Raw genomic sequence first — 26,147 nt, forward strand, 5'->3', positions numbered from 1 at the left:
CAAAATTTAAAGACTTAACAATAGAAAGGATACCACTTATTGTGAATTAAATGCATGCTGACACCAGCTGGCACCATAAAATGGATAATTTAATAAAGTTTCAAGCTTGCTCAAAATATCTTGATAAACTTTAAATAGCAAACAAGTATAGTAAGTTAGGACCAGTTGAAATGCAGGCCATGGACCATAATACTTATGCCTTTGCCTCTGAAACAAGACTATTATTCACACAACCACAGAAAGTCGCTTCTCAAGAACTTTTTATGTGAACAAATGGCCAATGATGTTGTTTTGCCGGTGAGCATTTAATAAAACTACTACATCTGCGATTTGACAGTTGGCTGCAAAACTGCAACCTTTTTGTCTATATTTGAAGAGTTCATTTGCAAACAACAGATAAAGACCATTTTTCAAATGAATAAAACAAGATTGACATTCCCCTGAGTACACAATAAAAAAAATACATGATTCATGAAAATTTTAAGTAAAGAGAGATATCTTGTTGAAACAACCCAACACCTGTTTGATTGATATTTGCAGGAGTTTGCAAATACGCCATGATTTTAGACAATAAATCCGTTTTTGCAAATGAACCCTTCATTTGCGTGATCTAATTTCCAGCTTTTCTTGCAGTCAAACTGTCCTTGAATGCACCAAAAGGAACTGTTCTTCAAAACAGTCCCTGTTGTGCAACCACAAGTGTAAAAACAAAAGCCACTAAATGTTCACTGTGATGGATTAGCCATCTACCTCCAAGTTTCTGCAAGTTGATTTTCATAGCATCCTGAAGTGAAGTGAAACCAATGGCTGCCTGGAAGGAAGAGAATCAGTCTAAAAACATGGACTGCTTTGGAGAATGGCTGGCAGTAATGTAAACTAAACACAATTTGTAGTTAATGGGCTAAAACATGCAACAGTGCCGGTGGAGCCCTTAAGAAGTTGGATTTGTCACTCATTTGTTCTTTGTCTCCATCACTCAAACTTCTCTTTCTCTGAAGTGTCTCCTCATCAGAGGCAGAACAAAGCAAACTCCAACAGCTCAGAGAAGAGAAAAAAGGTCAAATTACCTTCATGCCATCTCCACCATCATTAGACTCATTATCTTTAAAGGAAAAGCTTTACCGCTGCATTTTACCTCTCCTTTTTCCACCCCTCCTCTCTCCTTTACTTTCAGCGGGGCCGTGAAAACAAGCAAGTTAATTAAAGTCGCTGAGAGTCCCTTCCATTTCTCGCTCATCAGCGAGGACAAGCCATCAAACGGATCGCAGGTAGTCCATTTCTGTCAAACGAGAGAGCTGAGGAAGAGGAGATGGAGGAAGACGAGACGGGGGTGGGGGGTGGGGGGGACAGGGAAGAGGAGGAGGCCTCTCTTCATCTCTTTAGTTTTTGATGAGCTTTCTTAATTGGGCCACTATAGAAGGAGAAGTGAATCCTCAATAATTAAAAAATCTAATTAAGGAGTCTTTTGCATCTCCGTCCTTAATTATTCCACGCGGAGCAGTGGGGAGCGATACATTTCTGCCGTTTTCATTTAAAGAAGAAAAAAGGGTCTCTCGCTTTCTCTCCCCCGTCGCTCTGCGCAAATCCCCCGTCAACAAACAGACTACTTTGTCTCTCTCATCCCTGTGTCTGTTTGTGTGTGTCTGTGAACATGCCGTCCGTCTTACATTCGTCAGACGCCATCATTATAAACATTTAAAGAGATTTAACCCATTAGCGTTCCTCTCCTCTCCTCATCTGCCCCCTGTGCGTCCTCTCCTGCTGTTTCTGTATCTGACTCAGGCTTCAACAGCAAAAAGGACTCGGAAAGACAATATTTGAAGACAACTGTCAACCAAAGAGCAGAGAGTGACATTTACGTCTTGACCCTACAAAACATCCCCTCAGGATTTGGAATCAAGTCTCTAACCCCATTAGTTTCAAAGTTATTAGGGCTGCCCCCTAAAATTCAATTATTCAAAGCATCTGTCAGAGACCCTCGAGCCAAATAGTCTCTTGTCAAGGTTTTACTGCTGTCATCTGGAAAATAGGCTACATTTTTAACAGATAAGGCGGCTGATATTCTTTATTTTTCCCACCAAAAGACCCAAACTAACAATTCTTCTACGTGCATCAAAGCCTGATGTATCTCATTCCTCTATTAAAATCACATCAGTGAGTCACACTGGTCCTTCATCACCATGAACAAACACGCTGCAGTTTATTTCGACTCAAGCCGATATGCACCTGCTGCCATAAATACCTGTTTGAGTGACGTTTGATAAAAACCACAGTTACCAGCTGCGTAAGGAAATTACTTTTTTAAATGGAAAATATAGAGCTCACCAGTGAGGTTCTGAAAGTGAAAATCCCATTCATATTCTGAATACAGGATTTAGATAATTTATAATTTTGTAATCATCCATGATAGAGTTACCAAGAGAGATGAGATTGTGAAATGATAGTATATGCTCCTGTAAAAGCCACAGAAGAAGTACTACATTACCCACCATCCTAAGGTGTAACAGTGATGTGTCTGATTGGTGGTAAACGTGGTTGTGAAGTGGTCACATTTTGGTCGGTTTGGCAACAAAACTACTTGGTTATGTTTAGGAAAAGGTTTGGGTTAAAATAAGTACATTCTATTCTGTTCCATTACATTATGTTACTTAACACAAGTGACGTAAGTAGAGTGATGTTCAACTAGGGTTAGGGTTAGACAAAACTAGACAAAATTTTCATATCATGTTTTTTTTTTAAAAAGAAAAAGAAAAATCACATCGGTTTCATGGTATTTGATGGTATTTTTTTTTCATGCAACAGTGTTCTTACCCACATTTTCTTCTAATGAGAATAGAATTACTGCAGTTAACTGTCTTTAAATAGCCCATTTTACTGTCATAAGGATTGTATCATGTGTTTTTTCCATGTCCAGACACAGGTAAAAGTATGACCCCTTCAAAGTATGGTTACCATCACATGGCGGGGACGACTATATGATTATACGTCCCCACACACAATAGTTGACACCAGAAATACTAGTAGTTTAAACATTTTTAAAATAAAATATTTTAAATATTTATCAATCTTTCATTCATGCACAATGCCAGTTATCTGTTGCCATTTTATGCAGCCGCACGCCACTAGTCAGGGCTGTGGCTCTGTCAGATGGCAGCTCCTCTCACCCAGCACATATGAACCGATCGCCGCAACACCAGATGTTTACATCAGCGAAGTCGGACAGATGAATGTAGACTGCAACATAATAAGCTGATATATATTCACTTGACTGGAGAAATGTGCTCACATTAAGCACATCCACAGACATAAACCTGCAAGCGGAGCTGCTGCTGCTGCTAGCACTGCTAACACTGTGTGTCAGGCTGGCAGCTAACGTTAGCTCTGGGTCCTTTACCTGCCGACACTGTGACCCTCTTCTGTCTGAAAACGTGAAGCGTTTATTAAGTTGTTGTCATGTTTTGTACATTAATGAGGCTTGTATTGCACAGCGCAAAGTAGCGCGCATCTCAGCGGCATTTAATGTCCAATTTGGCAATTCTAGACTGTGACTAATGGCTTCAAATGGCTCTTAATACACACACTATTTTTTCAGACAGTGTTTAACATTATAGATTAATAAATTCTGCTAAATTTTAACGGCTTTCTGGGTGTTTTCTTAGTGTCTAAATTAAATTTTGCATTTAATCGACAGGGAATTCAGTTGCCAGGAACATCCCTAGAGCACAAGTTCAAACAAGCACACCTGTAGTGTTGGGGTGTAGCAGTGAAATGGGTCCCCACTGAAACACTTTCCCGCCGCGCATGCTCCGGACGTTGTTTGGGCTATTCACCGGTATAGTGGTATATGAAAAATTAATATCATAATGAAAATAAAGACCGTTTTTCAGTATGAACCGGTATACCGCACAGGCCTACGTTCAACATGTGATTTACATTGTGAAACAGGCACAGTTTGGTTAGATTTAGACAACAAAACTAATTGGTTAGGTTTAGAAAATATCATGGCTTGTTACTCTGTATGTGCAGGACCTTGTGGTCAATTTAGCAGTGATAAATATGCAACATCTGGGTAGAATTTCAAAATAAAGGAACAGGGGCACCTGGATAGCTCCCATGTACAGAGGCTGTGGGTCGCCTGCAGTGGCCGTGAGAGGACTCCTACCTACGACCCTTTGCTGCATGTCATTACCCCACTCTGTCTGTCTCTGTCTCTCTCTCTCTCTTTCTCCATTTCCTGTAATATCTTCAGCTGTTCTATCAATTAATGGAATAAAAAGCCCCCAAATTATAAATAAATAAATAAAGGAACAAAATTATGTGTTTAGCTTTAGGCTCTAAAACAACTTGGTTACATGCGCACAATGCATATAAGTTAATTAAGATATTATTGTCCATTACGTTACGTATGGAAGTTATGTTACATGTAGCCTGTTTTCACCAGAAAAACACATGTTGGTCACATATGCAAGCAACTTATTCTGACTGATGTGAGTGTTTATTGTGAGGCAGGGACCCGTAGTGGATGTACTAAGTATGACAAGAAACAAGAGAAGTACAAGGAGGGAGAAAGTCCGCTTATAGAGGATGTGGGGTGGATGAATGGTTCAAACAAAAACAGGACTTTTACCAAGGAGACTGGGGTTTTTACAAGCTGTACGAAATAAAAAGTGGACTCATTAAATGTCTTGATTAACTTAAATTTGGACTTCAGTCATGTGAGTGATGTTGCTTCCGCCATGTGAAATATGTAATCCAAACCATGAGCTTTTCCTAAACCTAACCAAGTAGTTTTTGTGCCTAAACTTAATCAAACTACAACTGTTTTACAATGTAATCCACGTGAGTTACATCATGCGATTTTCATAAGGTAGTTGTGATCCAGTAGGCCTGTTGCTGCCAGTACTCTCTGCCAGTAATATTTTCTGGGAGTATTTGGAAATCAGCCTATTCAGTTGTGTAAGTATGAGGCTGTGTTTTTACATACGGAGGTTACATTGGGTTAGTTTGACCCATCAATCCACCACACCTCCTCTGTATGTGAACTTTCTTGCTGTTTGTACCATCCCACCTGACTTCAGCAGCCCATCTACACATAACACTAGAGAGGCACCTCCAGAAAACAGGCTAGAGAGGAACCTACAGCATCATAGTTTGAAGCATAGGAGCACTGACCAAGCTGCTGTATTTGACATGTCTGACTACTTCGTTATGTAAGCAAGTTAACGTACAATAGTTACATAAGCATGAATAAGTGTGTATATATGACATACGGAAGTTAAGATCCGAAAATTACATGAGTTAACATTAACAAAAGTTAACACATGGAAGTTAACATACAGAATTAACATATTTGATGTATGAAAGTTGATGAATGGAAGTTATGATATGTACATATTCCATTATGTAAATATAATTATGCAAAATATCAAGTATGACCTCCTTTGGCCTGTAGAAGGACTTTTTCCACCTTAATTATTTTAGCTTATATTGTGCTCATTTACTGTAAACTTTTGTTTTATCAAATTGTTTCATTTTATTCTAAGGGTGCATTTTTATTCCAACACACACTGTAAGGCTGCAACCTTGTGTTATTAATACGTCTGACAACTATTATATAAAAAATGACTGATGGATTGTTTACATCAGAATAGTGTGAAAAATGTTAAAGACAAAGTTTACTGTCATAGAACAGCAGAAAAAACAGCAAATATTTACATTTGCGAGGCTGGAACCAACGAACTTTGGCATTTATGCTTAAATGACTTAAATGATTAGTTGTTTATCAAAGTTGTTGCTGGTTAATTTTCTGTTGATTGACTAATTATGGAGTGTCTGGGAAAATAATGAAACTGTCATGTAAAGCAGGGGGTCAAAAGCAGATTAATGTAAATATGTCTTTCACCATCTTAAAGATGTACAAACATGAGTGAAGATTTTATTCTGCTGTAAGAAGTCTATTGAGCAGTGCTTCTCAACCTGAGGGTCGGGACCCCCCAGGGGGTTGCAAGATAATTTCTTGCGGTCGAAAGATGGTTGTGGAGAAAAAAAAAATATAATAACAGATTGTGGCATGTAGCATGAAATGAGAGCCAAGATGCAACTCTCAGACCCTTAAATTAAAAATATAGAAAACACAGCTGGCCTCAGGACTACTAACAGCCACCTAACTAATAGTTCAAACTACAAATTAGCATGAAAATCACAATAAGCAACACAAACCACCATGTTGTGAACAGACACAAAGACTAACAGAAAGTAGTATGGGCATTTTGTAACATAAATTATCATACTACGCAGAACTGCACTACACTGTAAAAAAAAAATAGTTGAGACAACTTAAAATTTCAAGGCAACGCACTGCAATAGATTTGAGTCAAACTCGTAAGTTTTGAAATAACCTTTAAACTTTTTTGCTGACCTATAATCTTTAGTTCAAATAATTTATTTTACTTCTTTAGATTTACTTGAATCTTTTTCTCAATTTTCACTTTTTTTGTCTGTTTTTAGTGCCTAAAAAATTAAATAGTTTTCATTGAAAATATAAAAATTTTAACATTTACTTTCACTTCAATTAATGTACTCAAATGAGTTTCTAAAATTCAATGCTTTAAGTTTATTTAAGGAAGTAAATTATGTCAACAAAAGATCAGTGGTTGGTAAAACTTTAAAATTTAAGAATTTGAGTTGGCTCACAATTCAAAAAACTGCCATTGTTTTTACAGTGTAGGCATGATGGGAAATGAGGCCACATTTTAGACTGAGGAATAGTTTTTACATTTCATAGTCTGTACCAGTGATATAATTTTCTTTGGAATAGATGGTGTGTTTATAATGTGTTTGCAAGAATCAAAGCGATGATCTTTGTTTTTGAGTTTCTCCAGCAGACAGAGGTGGAGGCAGAGGGGGTCGTAATCACCAACCTAATTATTTTGGGGTGTTTGTGATTTGAAAAGGTCGAGAACCACCACCACAGAAGAAGGATCATGTTTAGGAAGACATAAAGCAATGCCTTGGATTTCAGTGTGATACATTCAGTAGATTCAAAGAAGACTGAATGACTGTGATAAAGGCTTTTGTTAGAGAAGAAGATGTTTTCACTCCTCTTCCTATCACACACGAGTTTCTTCTTAATTGGCCGCTGATGAAGAAATTGCACGGAGCGAGAAGCGCATACTCATGGCCGTGTTTGTGCTCGTACAGGAGCCGATCCATAAATGTGCAAAGCTGCGTGTCCCGGCCATACAGCTCATTATTAATAATGACTCAGATGTAATCTGCCGGGGTTGCCAGATTGGTTTCTGCTGCCGAGCATCTTAGTCGCTAAATTATGAGTAGAGAGTAGTTCTGAGATACTGAGCATCCAAGATCTGTGATACCAGCTGGTGGAACTATTATGTACTTTCTGTGTGAATATTTAATTTCAAAAGTTGATTTTTTAAGGCGAAATTCGGTCCAGTAATAGAAAGATGGAGCTCAATTCTAATTAATAAATGAAGGACAGATAATACCTTTTAATTCTGTGCTTATAAAATGGTACGCAAAACCTGGAATTGTACATTTGAGCAAAAAAAAATCTCCATCTGAGAACGAGTCCTATAATTTTCTTGCACTTTACTTTCTAAAAATGTCTGAAAAAATGGTTAATACACTGAGAACAACTGGAAATCTCTCACCTACTGGCATCATTATTTGTTCTCAGTGTAGGGAAAATAAGTCTTAAAGGCTCTCTGGGAGAGTAAATGTAAGACATTTTCTTTGGTGGAGGAAGTTGACATCCCATAAAAATGGCAGCCTAAATATAGCTGCAGAACATTTTTCATGTGTTGCTTAGCTCCTGTTGTTTATTGTTAATTTTGGAAAAGATTCTGACTTGCTGGACTGTATTTGTTTAGCAAATAAATCAAAGCCTCTGCACACCCATACACTTAATTAATGTTTTTTTTCTAAATAAGGTGTATACAATGGAGATAAGAGTACAGCAGCTTTTATTTATTTTCACTAATTTTTCATCAGACTTGCTGGTGTGCCGTAGCTTTAAAAGAATAGTATGTGCAACAAAGTCAAAAACTTGAAATGAATGGTGCTTTCAGTCAGGATTCATAAAAAAAAATCCTCATATAAAAAATATTTTACACAAATAATAATTCTGTGGGCGTATTCAGATTAATGCTCATTACATATTTTTCCTTTGTTATGTCATGCAGATTTTATCATTACAGCAGAGAAACATGTTGAATTTAAACTGCACATTGACATCAAGTCTGGTTTCAGATGCCTAAATCACAGTACATCTAAGATTATTTTCAGCAGTTTATATTGATAATAACCAACCAATCAGAGCTTAGCAGGTGGGATTAAAAACTTTGGTACCAGGTACTAAAAACAGCAACAGAGAGATGGCTATAATAATGGCAACAAAGTGCACAGTGTTGTCTGTTCACTTACAGAGACAAATGGTATATTTCTAAAAGGGACAATTCACCCCAAAATCAAAAATACATAAGACATATTTTCCCCCTCTCCTGTAGTGCCATTTATCCATCTGGATAGTTTTGGAGTTTTCAAGAAATCAGCCGTCGAGATGTCTGCCTTCTCTCTAGTATAATGGAGCTAAATGGCACTCAGATTGTGATGTTCAAAGCACCAAAAAAATAAAAAAGAATAAAAAAAATAAAAAAAATTAGTACTTTCAAAAATACTTCAGAAAAATCAAAAACCAGTGTCTCTTTCTGGAAATCATGACCTGGTTACTCAAGATAATCCAGAGACATTGTGGTGAGCAGTTTCATGTAGGAACTACTGTCTTCCTAGTAGAAAGGAAGTAGTTCTGTTAGACTCTAAAGTAGTTCTGGTAGATTCTACTGCATAAAGAAAATAGTTCCTGTATGAAACTGCTCACAACAAGGTCTGTGGATTATCTTGAGTAACCAGGTCATGAGTTATGGAAAGAGACACTGTTGTTAAATTCAAATGTATTCTGCCATTTAGTTCCATGATACTGGAGAAAAGGCAGACATCTATGGCCGATATTTGCAAAACTCTGGGACGTACACCAAAACAGTATGGATGGATAAACAGCACTACAGAAAAAAAAATGATGTTGGGGTGAACTGTCCCTTTACTGTGAATAACAGTGCAATTCAAACGTTTAGGGAAACAGGGCAATCCAAATGATGTCAGCTGGGATTGGCTCTACCACCCCAACCATTCAGTGGGTCATGTTTCAATGGTAACCCTGAATTTGCGAAACTCTTGCAAGGTTTGTATGCATAGTTTCTTCTTTGTATTTATTGTTTCTAACCTTTTTTAAAATTGCTTTAAGTTGAGAATTCTTGTCTGGAACAAGGGTAATTTTTTTAGCGCGGTGCAAGAAAAAAATAAATAAATAAAGTAAACCAAAACATTTAATAAATTACACATATTTCATATATATGATATATTTTCACCAAAATATTTGAATTAGAGTGTTGGTATTAATATTTTTTAAAGCTTTTTTGTTAAGAGATGATTTATCCCAATTCTCAGGAATAGGTGATATATTTATACAAATCATTAGGTAACCATGGTAACACACGGATGAGTCCTGATCAATTAGAGGCAGTCAAAAGCAGTTAAAACTTCAGTGTGTTGTTTGTATGATATTCTGTGTACTTTAGCAGTTCATTCAGTCCATTGAAATGTGTTAGATGATCTCTCTCCTCATGTAATTTTACTGTGCAAAGATGCCTCTTTTCATCCTGTCTCAACCTGTTAGTCATTCATAACATGCAGTTGACTAATAATAGTAACAATGCTCATAATCAGTTATTTCTTTGTGACACTACACTGTAACCACTGAGTCACATTTACTCTGGCTGCAGCTGTACACGTCATACACACACATTATGTTTCCTCTTTTCTGCTCTCCACCATGCTTCTCTCTGTGGTTAATACCCATCCTCCGATCCTGCTCTCAGACTGTGCCATACGTCTGTGACAAATGACTTGTAAACTCACATTAACGTCAGGAGGAGGGAGCGGAGTAGCGCCCCCACGCCATCCCTCTGCTCCACCGATTCATGCAGTGACAAATTTGGAGGGTTTGGGGAGAATGGAGCAAGAAGGATCTAATTTAGGTTGGGGTGGTTAGGGCTTTGGATGAGGATGCGTGTGTGTGTGTGTGTGTGTGTGTGTGTGTGTGTGTGTGTGTGTGTGTGTGTGTGTGTTTGCATGTGTGTGTGAGAGCGATCCAGGCGTGGGATGGACTGTAAGAGCCCGCTGAGAAGCATCAGACTACCTCCGTGGAGGAGAGAGAAAGGAGAGGATGAAGTAGGAGTGAGGAATGGCAGAGGGAGCGAGTAAACGGCCCATGAAGCCAGATGGATGGAGGGATGGAGGAGGAAGAAGAGACGGGAAGTTGAAGACAGTGGCAGACGATAGGATGGAGAGAGAGAGAAGGTGACAGACAGAAATGAAGACACAGAGGGCCAATCAGAAGACAGCGAATGGTAAAATAGAGGATGGATAGGAAGACAGACTCCTCAACCTCCATCCTTCTTTCATCATTCCTTGTTCTCTCCATTCTTCCTTCACTCCTCTTTACACTTGTCTATTCTACTTTACCCACACCAATTTTTAACTCCTCCTTCATTTTTCCATCCATACTCTCCCCATTTTCATCTTCAGGCAGAATTACATGATACGTTACAATGACTGGTTCCATTTTGGATCTGGTTTCCCATTCACTAATCTCTGAAATGATCAAATCTCTTATCAAACATTTAATCTCTTGTTCTGCTTTTCTATTAGTAAAGAGCGATTTAGAAAACATTAAGGTTACATTAGCAGGATTTCCACTTCTAACCACTGCTAACAGTTGCTTTGCCAGTTAAAATGACATCAAAATGATATCAGGTTTAGTTAATTATTGTTAATTCCACAATTCCCTGCCATTGCCTTCAGGGGGCAGCCAGCCTCTCTTGAAAAAAACTAAATATTTGTAAGGAACCTCTATTTTGAAATTACCATGTTTGTTTCCACTTCCTACGGAATGTTTCTGCCATAGTTACAACACAGAAGTCATCATAATGATCTGTTATACTATATTGTAGTGATCTGGTGTTGACCAATCAGAATCTTGACAAAAGACACTGGTGTCTAAAAACTGTATTGACAGGAAATAGGCACATGAGAAAACAGATAGATCAGCTGGTCCAGTGTGGGCGGGGTATCTAGGCCACTGTGACCACAGGACTGTTATGAGGGGCTCAAGACCAAACTGAGGGGGAATGACAGTCATAGCCATTATGGCCACCTTGAAATTCCTTCTGTGGTCTACAAAGACCACATTTGATATACTGTATATAGCAATCAGCCACAACTTTAAAACTACCTGCCTTATATATTAATATCTTGTAGGTCCCTCAACCCACTGAGGCCTGGACTCCACAGACCTCTGAAGGTGTGGTATCTAACACCAAAACGTCAGCAGCAGATTCTTCAAGTCCTCTAAGTTGCAAGGTTGGCCCTTCATGGCTCGATCAGATTGAGAAGGCCAAGTCAACATCTTGTCGACACCAGAACACCTTCTTCCACTGCTTTATGGTCCACTCCTGACTCTTACATACCCATTGTTGGCCCTTTCAGTGGTGGACAGGAGTTACCATGGGCACTTTGACTGCAGCAAGCTGTGACACACTGTGTGTTCTGACACCTTTCTATCAGAGTCAGCAGGAACCTTTCCAGCAATCTGTGCTACAGTAGCTCTGTGGGATTGGACCAGACAGGCTAGCCTTGGACACCCATGACCCTGTTGCTGGTTCACCAGTTGTCCCTTCTTGGACCACTTTTGGTAGGTACTAACCACTGCATGCTGGGAACACCCCAGAAGACCTGCTGTTTGGACAGGCTCAGACTAATACCCCGTTTCCCTACATGGTGGTGACTAGGCTTGACTCAGTTTGACTCGGCACGTCAGCCCAGAACGGCAGGGATTTGCATCACCATTACAAAAGGGCTACCCGCTTGAAAGTGTCTTTAACTGATAAGCACTTATTTTCAGTCAAGGGGCAATAAAATGGTTAATAAACACATTTTATTTCCTATAGAATATAAGTTGTTATTCACAGAGTTTATTATGAAGCAGCAAAATCAGGAAATGTTGAGTTTTCATCAGTAGCAAGAGAGAAACTAAATTTCAAACTGCAGAGATTCAGTTAGAAGCTCCAAAAGTACTGGGGGTTGAACACTTGGAGACTTTTGAAAACCTCTCGCTCTCTGGCATCTGCTTGTTTGAGGGAGACGAGGGGATCGTCATGGGTTGGCTGTGGTAGGACAGACGTCACCACAACCCGCCCATCTTATGCACGACTCGACACAGCTCGGTATGTTAAAAGTGGTGTTGGAAATGCAAATCAGTGCAGCACAGTTTGACTTGGCATGGCCAACAGTGACAATGGAAAAGCCCCACCTGTTGTCTAGCCATCACAGTTTGGTCTGTGTCAAAGTTGCACAAATCTACACGCTTGCCCATTTTTCCTGCTTCCAACAAATCAACTTCAACTTCACTTGCTGCCAAATATATCCCTTCTCTTGACAGGTGCCTTTATAAAGAGATGATCAGTGGTTTTAATGTTATATATGAGTATTATCAGATCTGTATTGCATTCGGACTGGATTGAAATTTGCTGTTAGGTCAGATTCCAGACTCAGACAGACGACTGTTAAACCCTCAGATAATCAGGCGGTCAGATAGTCAGACAGTCGGGTAGCACCTCAGGGTGGTGGAGGTGTTGTGGCGGGGCGGGGGTGATAATCCACGGGCCATAAAGCAGTGCCAGCCTGGCATCGTCATGGCGACGGACGGACCAGAGCAGACACTGTCCCACTACTCCTGCCAGAGAGAGGAGCATGTGGAGCTGTGTGTGTGTCCATCTTGGAGGATAGAAAGGCAGGAGGAGGCATAGATGATAGAGGGGAAGAAGAAAGAGTAAAGGATGGAAGAAAAGAGGGAAGCATGGAGAAGGTATGGAAAGAGGGAAACGGAAAGAGGGGAGCAGACAGTGCAGGGGGGGACACACGGAGCCTCCAGCTGGAGCCCCTCTGTGCTGCAGGAACACACCCCGAGGCTCACACACACACGCTCGAGCATGCAGTCCAAGGCAAGTGAGAGCGCACTCGGGTGCACACACTCACAAACCTACAGTGGACACACACATTCACACACACACACACTCGTCACCTCATGTGCCCAATACAGCAGCCAGGGCCAGCCGGTGAATATGAATAAAATCATCTTTTCCTAAATCTCCATCCCTCCCTCTGTCTGTCTTTCTCTTTCTCTCCATCCATCCCCACCTCTTCCTTCTTTCCATCTCTCCTTTGTCTCCTGCCCTCCACGGCTTCTCTTTGCCTTTCTCTTTTCCCCATCCCTCTCTTCTTCCTCTTCTTCTCCATCTCCATCCTCCTCTCGGTCCACCTCAGGCAGCGCTCTGCAGTGGCCTGAGCAATAAACTCAGGGGACCCTGCTATCACAGCAAACCAATTACCCAGCAGCACTGGGGGCGCACACATACACACATTCATACATACACACACACACACACACACACACACACACACACACACACACACACACACACACACACACACACACACACACACACACACTCAAACACTGCCCTCGGGAACCTGTCACTAAAATACACACACACACACACACAAAGCAGATCATAGAGCATCACCTAACCACTTGCACGCACACACAGAAAAGAAGCAGCCTGTCCACGAGGAGTTAAGGTGGAGAAATAGAAGTCAAAGCTAAATAAAGAAGTTAATAAATGATTCATTTTAGTGATTTAAAGATGCACAGATGAAAAGAGGAGAGTACTGTCACAATACTATGGTTTTAACTTTGGCACCAAGTCAGGGCCAGATTAAGCTGCTACAGGATCCAGGGCAAAAATGAGCTATCAACCCCCTCACTGTGTAATGGAATACTACCTGGGTTCAGATTTACCATGCACTTGACTAAACACAAAGTGATTAATATAAAACAAAACCGCAATGATAAAGGTCTTAAAACAAAAGTTTGACACATTGAAAACCCTTTGCTGTTGTCATTGTGTTTAGATGGTTACCTATTACGGGGAGAGAGGCTAATATTTTTAAGCACAGGCCACCTTTTCCCATAAATTGTGATGTGATGTTTCCAATGAAAAATGAGCTACTCTTCTCAGTTAGTTGAGGTTGTACATCACGCCCTTAAAGGGTTCATTTTCATTTGCCTCTTAAACTCCTGCTTCCATTCAGTCACTCACTAAATTTTCATTGCCCTCTCACTTTTGTTTTCCTGGTTCTTCTGTAAGAATACTGACAGAAGTCAACCCATACTTCGCCAGCCTCAACAAATCAGTAGCTAGCTGCCGAAAAGTACTGTTCCCCGTTTTTGTAGAATGATGAACTAAGAGGCATAATTGAATCAGGATGTTTGTGTTGTTGATGGCTCACATGGGATACAAACTGGTGCCCACAGGGGGGCACTTACATGGAATATTTGGTGTCCAACAGAGTAACTTCTTAAGGCATTGGGCCAACTGGCTATGTCAAACCTTGTCTTATCTTTGATCCTAGTTCAGCAAGCCAGTAATAGATTTTTATATGAAGGAAGAATTTGCACACTGGTAATATTTGTCTTCTAGGTAGTTGAGGCAGATGGCTGCCCACCATAGAGCCTTGACCTCAAGAGTTGGTAGTGGTCACTTGTGGTAAATGTTCTCTGTCCACACAAAGGGAAAACCCATAGAAATAGCATCTGCATCTAAACAGAGCAACCAAGCACACCTGACATTGACTAACAATGGTTTAACCTGATACCTAATAAGTTCACTGAGCGTCCCTCCCATACAAGACTGTCCTGGGAACCAGATGAATCTCCTGAGGCCCACTTTACATTCACACAGAATTCCACCAGCCTTAGATCCAATCAGGCCAATCACAACCGTTCATGTAATATGGAGAGGGTTTTATACAATGATTAACAGAGGAGCATCGCCAGTCCAGATTTAAAAAAGTCACAGGTCTTTCCACTTGTGTCCAGTCAGCAGATCCTTCCAGTGCAATGCCTCAAGCTCACCAAACTCAGATCAAACTGTCAAACTAGACAGAGCCGATGAAATATAAAATAAGATTCTTTTACTTTCAAATGTTCTCACAAACATAAAATGCAATAAAATGCAAAAAATATTGCAACCAGGCAACCACCATTTTGTGTCCCACTTGAAAACTGACCAAGCACCACTTCACATGTCATTGCTCTGATTGGTTGTAGGTCTAAACAAGTGTGTCCAGAGGCATTTTGGTCTGGCCACATTGATAAATGAACTGAGAATTTCCAGACTAACTCAACTGCAAAGTAGTTGTTGTCGGGCTAATAGAAGACATTATCATGAGGAAATTTAGGTCTGAAGACACAAAGTGTTACCTCGAAACATAAGTCCAAAATATTAAGTTTACAGAAGCTGGTGACAATAAATGTCACAAAAATTCACTTGTGTGCAGTGCAAAAGCAGGTGTTACTCACCAGGGGGAGCCGTAGATCCTAAAGCCCCGCACCGTGACCTCAGAGTCCTGCAGGTAGATGCAGTTGGTGAGCAGCGACTGGACATTCTCGTAATTCTCTGGCTTCAGCTTGGAGGCAGATGGGAAGTAGTAGAAGTCCTGCTTGATCAGGTCAGCCATAAACTCCTGGTCAAAGGTTAACTCGTGGTTTCCGGCAATTACTATCTTGATGTCGTAGGGCAGGGTACCTGTCACAGGGGGAGAAGGGGAAGTTGAGAAGTGAGAGAAAGGAAAGTTAGGGGGAGAAATAGTTTTGCAATACCAAACAATCTGAGATCTCGCCACCCACTGATTGCAAAGTAGTTGATTGAACTGCAGTGAGTACAGCCACTAACAAACCTATGTCCCTTACATGCTTTGCCCCCATTATCCTCAAATGTAATCACACAACTTCTGCTTGTCACCGCCCAATATGAATTCAGTCCAGATATCTATTATCCAGATGTCCACTGAGTACACCAGAAGCCCCAAAACACTGGCTGTTGCCCCCAGAGGCTAAATCGCCATCAGAGGATCGCCGATGGGTTCCAAAATTGGGGGAAATAATAAGGAAGTGGTAAAGGAAAGGAGTGGAGATGAGGATGGAAGATGAAGGCCATGTAGAGGTGGAAACAGAAAATTGAGAGAGACATCAAGACATGGATAGGCCGGATGGAGACACAGGAAGGAAAACGGGGTGGCAGACAGAGTGGGAAGGAAGGAGGACTAGAAGGAAAATTGAGGACGACGTGAAGCCCATTCCAGACAGCTTGGCATTCACATGCGACAAGGCTTCCTCATTGTTTTCCCCTCCATTTCTAGCAAATCTGTACATCTGTCTTAGCTTCCCTCCATCAGTCAAGGTCTCAACCCAGTGCACTGCTGTCTTCTGTTTATGGAAGCATAGCCGAATGCATCCGTCAGGGAATCTTTATCTGGAGGAATGATGAGGAGGGAAAGCAGAAAGGACGATCATTGTGAAGTTTACGACGCAGAATATTAAACATTTACCGACTATGGCAACTGCCGCTGCATCTTTCCTCCCCTTCTCTCTCAAATCATCCTCCTCTAATCAAACACCCACTCCTTCACATCTCAGCCCCCCCATTTTCTCCTCCGTCTCAATGGCTTTAATTGGCTATTCAGAGCCTGGCACAGCAGGGCGCGCGATCGATCTGCGCCCATCAAACCCAGCGGCGGCCGGCCCTTCACAAATCTACATGATGTTTTCAAAGCTCTGCTGAGGAAACAGAGAGCCAGCACTGACAAACATCTGGGGGTCTTCTTTGTCAGGTAGAGCGGCTGACGGAGAGTTCAATCACCATGGCTTTTTTTTATTACTGCCAGGACGGCGCGGCGTGCAGCTGAGCACATCGGTTCGTGTGTCAGTATGTGTGTTTGTGAGTGACTTTCCCTCGCGTGTGTGCGAGTTTGCATGCATCTGTGCATGAACGTGTCATGTTAGTGAAAAGGAGTAATTAAACTGAGCTTTAGAAGAGGCTGACAGCCCGGCGACGGCTCTGTCATAACAGCCAATCACAGCCCGCTGACAGAAAGAGAGAAAGAGTGGGGGGGACAGAAGGAGGGAGAGGAAGGAGAGAGCGACAGAAATACTTTAGGAAGCCCAAAAATCCTTGAGTGTGAAGGAGGAATAATAACGAGATGAAAGCAGCTGTCAAAGAGTGCCCATCTCTGCAGTTTGGTCCGGGGCCGCCCCCTCTCCCCAACACGGCTCCCATTTGTTTGGCAGAAGGGCTTGTGTTTAGTTGTCAAGCAGACACCAAAAAAGCCCCGTAAATGAGGGGCTGCACCTCCACAAAGGCGCACGTACACACACGCCACCGCACAATCAAAAGATCTTTTAGATTCCTTTTCGTCAGACTTAGGCATTTGAAGTAGTGTTCACTCAATCGTCCCTGGATAAACCAAGGTTGAAGGAATACTTCACTCCAAAATAAAAATTCAATCATTATTTGTGTCTCACACAAAGTATCGAAGATAATGGGGCTGCCTTCTTACACCTCCAAAAACTGCATTTTCTGACTATCTAATGCGGTATCATCAATGTGTTTCATATCAGGAAGACTGAACCGCTGCTCCCAAAGTCCAATATTTACCTCTCCATGTTTCTCACAAATATTGAGAAAGGTCAGACATGAGGTAATAAAGAAATACTGAAGTAAACATTGCACTGTTGGACCCACGTGTAGTTTTATTGACTGCAAAAGACTACACTACATGAAGTACTTGAAAACTTCTACTGATGTTCATCTTTTTTGGAGCTCTGAACACAGTGAACTGGTGATTTTATTAATTCAAGAGTTCTTCTCCCTGTGACATCTATCTACCAATGCAAAACATAATAGGATTTTTTTTTTTTTTTTTAAAAAGGGCTGAGTACCAAACTTCGATACTTTTATGATACCAATCGAATTGTTTCAATACTATCAAGTATCAAAAAATGTCATTGTTATTTGATACCAAATTTAAATACTTAAAAGTTTTGGCAGTTATTTCCATTGTGTATGTGGTCCAATAGCGTACAGATATTCCATCAGTTTCTTCATTTTCTTAGGTTATTTTTGGGAGCTTTTTGCATTTATTTGATAGGTGACAGCTGAAGATATGACAGGGAAAAGGGCAGAAAGAGAGGGGATGACATGCAGTAAATGGGCTGCAAACAGGAGTCAAACCAGCAGCTGTTGCAGACAACTGATAGTACATGGGGCACTTGTTTTACCAACCAAGCCACAGGGGCGCTGTAGCTTGGTCCAGTAATCCAGTTTTTTCAAAATCCTCCCAGATCTTCGACTGGTTTATTCCTTTAAAGTGAGTAACTGTTCCATGATGTGTAATTTGTTAAATATCATTCAGGAACAGGTATCGAAGCGCCACTTGTAACATAAATTTGTGTGACTGTTCAGTGAACTACATCTCGTCTCATGCAATATATGTCGGCAACACCAACATCGCTGTCCTTTGTAACATTATCTGAGTGGTTTACCCAACGAGTCCTGGTCTTTTTATCAGCCAGACAGCGAAAGAACTAGTAAGACCCATTGTTGTGTGACTACATCCACAAACACACAGGGATAGTGACATTTGCTTGTGGAGGGAGAACGTTATTACCTTCGCTTACGTAACCTTCTAATCATCTAATCTTCACAGTCTTATACTGGACAAATAGTGACTTTCATGACTTGTAAAATTATTTTTTCAATTGACAAAACGTGTGGAATTCGAGTTAAAATGAAAACAGCATCAAAAAATTATTTGTTTCTTGCTATTAGCTACCATTAAATTTACAGGTCCAGTGGTGGACCGCCAGAAGAGACAGCACTTTACCTCTCTATATAGTTCTTACAGCTTGTTTGCAAACATTTACACATCCAGCATAGCTTTAGCATGTGTGTTTCTAACTGCTAAATGCTAAATTTGTGGGCCAAAAGAAAAAGAAACATTGAGCTAAGCTAAAAGGCTTTTTAAAAAGCTGTAGGGAACTGCAGACTCGGGTAATATTTTCTCCCCTCCCTTTTCACACTTTTTCATTTGCTCCTGTGTTAATATGAAAATATTAGCAGTACATCTTTAAGAATGAGTTGAAATTTCCTTGCATTTATCACACAGCCGACTGCTCGTTTCTAAGATCTTGGCTTACTACTTGTACAAATCTGGTTTTACTGCATCTCATACTGCCGCACAAAATGCTACAAATTCATCAGACAACACATGTTTTCTCTGCAGCCTTAATGACGACTGTGATAGTTTGTAGGAAAAGAGCTCACCAGGAAAGGAGCCAAGTAGCTGCATGGGAGCGCAGCGTCTACCTGGAGACTTGTTCAGCTTGTTGTCTCAGTCTTTGAAGACGGAGCAGCCTGAGTGTGAAGTGATAGATGAATACTGGACTGACCTGAGACTGCATGCGAAGCAAAAATGCAAAATGCCTATGAAAAATAAATGAAGTAAGGTCAAGAAGAAGCTACCTTTAGTCTTTAGTCAGTAAAACTTTATTATTAATATATTAATATTTCAATGACACTTTCTATAAAGACCACATATATAGTGCATTATGATACTATGGTATTCATAGTGAATTATAATGCATTCATAATGCTTTCTAATGCACTATATCAAAAGTCCTAAAACATTCTAGATGTGACTTATTATGAGTTATATGTTTAAGTGCGTCATGTATGCTCCTGACTCGTCGCCTGAAGAGTTTTTGGCATTTTACATAGTGAGTCACTTATACTACAACATAAATTCTTTTAAATCCATGAAAATGCATTGCACTTTACTTACCACTGACAATGAAAGGCCATGATAAAGTATGCATTATTATGGATACATCAATAAATACTTTACTTACTACACACAATGATTTTTTATCATGTGTGTGAACTACAATATTATAGCATACTATAGGTCTATAGTACAGTTGATTGCTAAGGTGTGTACAGGTGATTAGGATTTTTTAAAAAAACAGATTAAATCAGTTTAACTACACATTTTATTGCAAACATTAAAACTTTAATTTGAGAAAGAGTAAACCTCTCTAGTTTTTATTCTAAACCTACATTAAGTGTATTTCTGCTGCCCTAAAACTTTTGAACTCCAATTTAAAATGTGATCCAGTATTAACTTCAAGCTTACACTTGAGGATAAACTTTTTTGCTGCCTTTTTGAGATGGACTGAGCAACCGCCAGGCAGTCTCTTTTTTTCCTCTCTTTGTTGTCCATTTTCAATCAACTATTATGATGTGGCCATATTGCTCCATTATTTGGCTACCAAGTTTCTCAAAGGAGGAAAAAACAGAGCTTCTCTGACGAGCTGTCATGAGGAGGCTAGGTAGGCATAATTAACTTTTTAACTAGCTAGCAAACAAAGTAATGTTTTTTTTTTTTGTTTGTTTTATTAACTAGCTGTGAAACAATGTAACATTTTAATTTTTTAGCTAGCTAGTGAACACTAACATTTTGTTAACTTTATACCTAGCCAGGAAACAATGTTACATTTTGTTACTTTTTTTTTCATATAGCTAGCAAACAATGTAACATTTTGTTAACTCAGTGGTTCCCAAACTGGGGGGGTAAGTCCCCCTGGGTGGGGGAGCAGATCCACTGCAGGGGGTGCATGGATGACCAGGGGAGAAATAAAAAGTGACAAGTTGAACGAATATAAATTATATAGGGGAAATCATGCTGATGTTTATTTCATTAAAATTCAAATTTTGAAACCTTTTTATCAGTTGCCTCCCCAACTATTGATAATAATTGTTGGATAATTGTTGGCTTCTGAAGAGGGGCACATCAGAAAAAGTTTGGGAACCACTGTGTCAAATTTTAGCTAGTCAGCAAACAATGTAACGCTTAATTATCTTTTTAGCTAGCTAGCAAACAATGTATAACATTTTGTTACATAATTTCAGATAACATCAAAATACTTTATTTACTGAACAGAGGTTAGTTTTTAGTTGTGCAGCAGCGCTCCTTCATTTCTGGATTTACTCAGTTTTGAGTAAATGATGACTGGGGGCAACCCAGTCATAATGTAGACCCCATCAGTCAACCTCTAGTTTATAACTGGTGAAGAACATCCATCCACTCAACCTTATAATTTACTATTAGTCGCATCGCATCACATGTTAAAGACTGTTGATATAGTGCATTAGAAAGCATTATATATGATGCATTATGAATGTATTATAATTGACTGAATGCCACCAATTACACACTATAGATGTGGTCTTCATAGAAAGACTTTCTACTCCATGTCAGTTCCAACAGTACAACCTCATCTACCCTCATCTCCAAATAACAAAGAAATGCAATGATTCAAGAAGAATCATCCAAAGCAATGACTGTGGTGTTCACACACACAGACAAGCTGAGGGAGAATGAAAGCTGCTTTGGATGAGATCATCAGCTAAATGCCTCAAATGCAAACATCAAAAATAAGTCACGGAAACAGACATACTGTATGTGTGTCTGTGCACGTGTGAGCCTGAGGGGAAGACAGACAGCGAGGCAACACAGCAAAGACAGCGACATAACAGGGCGCTCATAAATTTTCAACAAATAAACACTATCTGTGTCTGCTCGGAAATTCTGCAACGTGAGCAGTTTTTCACCCATGAAGTTTGACGGCCAACTGTAAACTGAGAGAAATAAATCACAGGGAGAAATATAAAACTCCACCAGCTGGACACAAATACCCTACCATCCTCCTACACACACACACACACACAAACAAACACACACACACACACACGCTCTTACTTAGCAAAATTAAATTTCAATTTCATGGATGAATTTTTTGAAAGTTTCCCCAAGAAATGACAATATGAGAATACCAAGTAGCTGAACTTTATATAGCTGGATGTGACTAAAAGCAGCCAGCATGTGCATCTGTTTATCGTAGCAATTTTATGTCCCAGCCGACTGCTGTCAATATAAAAATAATAATACAAAAAAAATCAGCAATAGTCCCTTATTGTGCATGTCCACAAAGAACAAATCAATCACCAAAAAAACAATTTCTGCATCAAATGAGAATGAATGTGTTGCTTCTGTGACAAAAGGGAGAGAAGAAAAGGGAGAGGATGTGGGTGGAAGAGTGTTGAGGGATTGCAAGGGGGGGGGGCATCTAAACATTTGGGGCGACATTCCCCCACAACACGCAGGCCACGCTTTGTCGGCCCCGCCATCTTTTGTCTTTGAATTCAAAAGGCTGCTTTTAAGCAACAAATAGTTTTAATTTGTCTGTGAGTGAAACGGCGGCGGCAGCGGCGTGGGGCGGGTGGCCACGTCAAAAAAAATAAATAAATAAATAATAACAAAAGAGGAAAAAACAAAGTCAGCGAGTGCAAGGATTTGAGGGAAATAGAGGACAGCGCAGGCTGAGAGCGGAGTGGAAACAGCTGGACTTTCCTTCTGTCCCCTCATCCTTTTTATTCCTCTCTGGTTCTGGTTCAATCCCTCCTCGCTCCGTGTCTTTGCTCTTTTGTCAAGCGTCCACCCCCCTCGAGTCATACACATCCCAGATCTGCTGTCTGACACCACAAAAAAACCTCCGTCCTCCCATGAGCTCCACACAGTGGACCTTGTGTTATGTGTAAATGTGTGTTAAAGTGCCACATGCAGCCTGCAGGTATGTGCACATAAGCATAAAATTTGTGTATTCTGATGCGTGGATGCATATGATTATTTGTGCATCTATACACTGGCTACAGTATCCGTATGTGTGGACTCCCACCACCCCCGCCACAGGAAATCTTCCGGAGTTCGGCCACCATTGTTCCGATGCTGCGATGGGTGGTCTGCTCTTTGAAGAGGAAAATCCCTGTTCTGCCCAAAGCTCTGGCATGTACAGGGGGATTACTGCCCATTGTGTGTGCATGTGTGTGTGTGCTCTCTTATATGTGTGTATGCGTGCATGCAAAAAAAACAGAAATGTTCTGCCTGCCAAGACAAAGTTAATTCCTGTGTGTGTGTGTGTGTGTGTGCGCGCGCGTCGATACCAAAAACTAGTAGCCAAAACGTCCTGCCAAATAACTTAGTACCAAAGTGTGTGTGTCTAGAATGTCTATGAGTGTGTGTGCAGTTGCAGAAAACGGAGGCCAAATATTTGCTGCCAACCCAAAATGCTTAAATTAATACCAGTGTGTGTGTCAGTATGAGTGAATGCATGTGTACGAGAAGCAGAAGCCAAAAGTTTCTGCTAAAATTAAATTAAGGGAAAAATCCGGTTCCCCTTAAAAACAATGTATAGACACATACAAATGTAATCCCTCTCAGTCATCGTCCACGACCCACCACAACTGTGCGGGACAGCTTCTGCATCTGCAGACACCACCCACTACCCATACCCTCTTATGTACTCATTATTTTGCTGTGCTCAGGACGCTTTAAAATCCAGAATGGTGGTATGTGACGTCCTGGGAATGAGACTCAAAAATCAGCTGCCTTTCTGGCGTGTTTTAGGAGCATCACAATTCTTCAAATCCACAATTCAATTTGACTTTCAATTTCACGCTCACTATTCAATACAACTTTCTGATTTAAACCGATGGCTATGCCTTTGTTAGACTGTCGAGTTTTGGTTCGTAAAAATCAACAGATCATCTGTTTTATGTCCTAGCAACTGTTATTTACATTTTCAAATTCCTCTTTAAAAAGTCTTTATGGTATCAAGCACCATATAAGCTACGCTAATTCTTTCACTGACAAAAACAGGATGATGATTAAATAAAAAGAAATTTATGATGACAAAAACTATTACGAAATCCATTGACACATTTTGTTAATAAACAATGATGAGAAAAATGTTACGGAGCAGCGAGTGGACAAGAAATCCAATCTCGAAGGCAGAACTGAGGGTGTCAGAGCTGACAGAGACTCAGCTTCTTTCTGTCAGGGATTGAATATTCGAGAGAAACATTTAAATAAAGCATTAGGTTACATTTTAGTCGACTAAACCTACCGTAGATTACGACTTGAATCCAACATATCATATGATAAAAACTAAACAAAAAAAATTCAAACTGGCTAAAATATGACTAAAACTAAATGTTATTTCATTCAAAAGACTATGATTAAAACTAAATCAAAATTTACTGTCAAAAGAAAACTGGCAGGATGCCACAAGTAGGCGGGGTGGAGAGATAAAATGCAAAGAAGAATCACAGATTCTGCCTTTGATTTCAGTCACTGAAAATGAAAGGTCTTTTTGATTGATTTTCAATTTAATATTGAAATTGCCAAGTAAGTTTACAAACAGCAACTAGCAATCCTACCTATTCTACCTGTAAATACTAGAAATGCACCGATTTCAATTTTCTTGGCCGATTTCCGATTTTTGAAGGGTCTGATCTACCAATTCAGATTTTGGCCGAGTCCGATTTTGATAGTGATATCTTGGTCAATTTGTCTGCTGCGCGCATGACGTGACCATCGTGCAGAATACGTGTGTGACAATGACCAGCACAGAATCGGATTTGTGACGCTGACCGTCCGGTCACCAGTCAGGGCGTCTAGTAAATACAGTTTGTAGGCTATTAGCTTAGCATAAAGAGTAGCAGCAGGAGGAAACAACTAGCCCGCTCTGTCCAAAGAAATATATGGCAACTAACACCTCTAAAGCACACTAATTAACACATCATATCAAGTAACATGCTACTTAATAAAATCACAACTTGTAGTTTTTACGAGTAAAGACTTGACCAAACCTTTTGTTGATAAGAAGAGTCTTTGTCAACCAAGTTTTCATTAGTTAGTTGCAGGGCAAAATAAACACCTTCAAACAATATTAGAGAGCTGCTGTAGCTAACGTTAAGGCCAGGATCAAAGGACCAGTTGCAACACAGACTTTTTCTCTTGTAACACAGAAGTCTGCTGCTAACTGTAGCTGCTAGCTGTTTAGCTCAGTTAGCTGTGCAGCTTTTAATGGCTGGATAACTTTGTAGCAAGCTGATTTGCAAACATTTGTTTTTGCAAGTTGTTTTGATACATTCACAAACGTTAATGCTTTTGCCGTTTGCACTGTTTTTATAAGGCAGCTAGCTTCGTGCATAGGCTGGTAAAATCTATATTTGAAAGGCTTACAATTAATAGTTTGATATGTCCCTTTAGAGTGTTAATGTTACTTACAACATTCTTTCTTGACCTTGGAGTTTGTTTTCTGATGTCCCAAATATATATATATGGAAAAAATGAAATTAAAATCTTAATATGTGACGACTAGTCGACTACTGGCTTGAACTAACAACTAATAATCCACAAGGAAAATCTATAGTCAGGGGCAGCCCTTCCTGTTTCTGTACAAATTTACAACAGGCTAGTTGTGTCCTCCTTTCCTTTCCTCCTTTCCTCCTTTCCTCATTTGCATCTTTGTGCTAAACTACTGAGTCATAGGAGTCATGTCAAATTATCAAGGTATTCATTTGACTTTTCCTTTTTTACATGCGCGCACACACACACATGAATTTCACCATATGTCCACATACATGATGGACTCCACTGACCTTTCTGTAGACATCTGCATACAGTCCAAATTTATGGTTGCTCAGACCAGACTAACACACCGATGGTACTACATGTCTGCACATGTGAGGACACACACATGTATGCACATATCCAATGTAGCAGCTATAAACACAACCATGTGCATGTCTGTTCCCCACATCTGTGTTAAAAGTGTATGCAGCCTTTAGGAGGACTAACATAGCTTAACCATTGCACGCAGTCACATTTTGCTGCTAACAGTTATGTTCTTTTACCTGAGCAAGATTTTGAATGAAGTATTGTTGTGTTGCAACTTTAATTTAAGTTCTATATCTCAGTACTTTTTCCACTACTAGTTAATTCAATGTGTTCTCATCCCACCTCGTCACATAATGCCCATGTGTCATTTCCCTTGTGTGTCAGTTTAGGCACAAAGAACACTTGGGTAGGTTTAGGATAAAACTGTGTTTGGGGTTACAATAACTACATTAGGTATGTCACGTGACGTCACTGAAGCAAACTGCAAGAGTAAAGTCACATGACTTTTGTCAGGTGGGACACACAAAACT

The 26,147-nt window shown here is 40.1% G+C and overlaps 1 protein-coding gene across 1 annotated transcript in view; it reads right to left on the bottom strand.

The window, feature by feature from the left end:
- mpped1 (metallophosphoesterase domain containing 1) overlaps window positions 1-26,147 on the bottom strand; it is a 108,385-nt gene that overhangs the window by 49,036 nt on the left and 33,202 nt on the right. Inside the window, exon 4 of the mRNA XM_084710900.1 lies at window positions 15,560-15,785. Within this exon, the coding sequence (XP_084567026.1) occupies window positions 15,560-15,785 (226 nt within the window). The remainder of the gene's footprint in view (window positions 1-15,559; window positions 15,786-26,147) is intronic.

The sequence above is a fragment of the Lutjanus erythropterus genome, chromosome 22 (assembly GCF_056507025.1).
Source record: "Lutjanus erythropterus isolate fLutEry1 chromosome 22, fLutEry1.hap2, whole genome shotgun sequence".
Taxonomy (NCBI): domain Eukaryota; kingdom Metazoa; phylum Chordata; class Actinopteri; order Lutjaniformes; family Lutjanidae; genus Lutjanus; species Lutjanus erythropterus.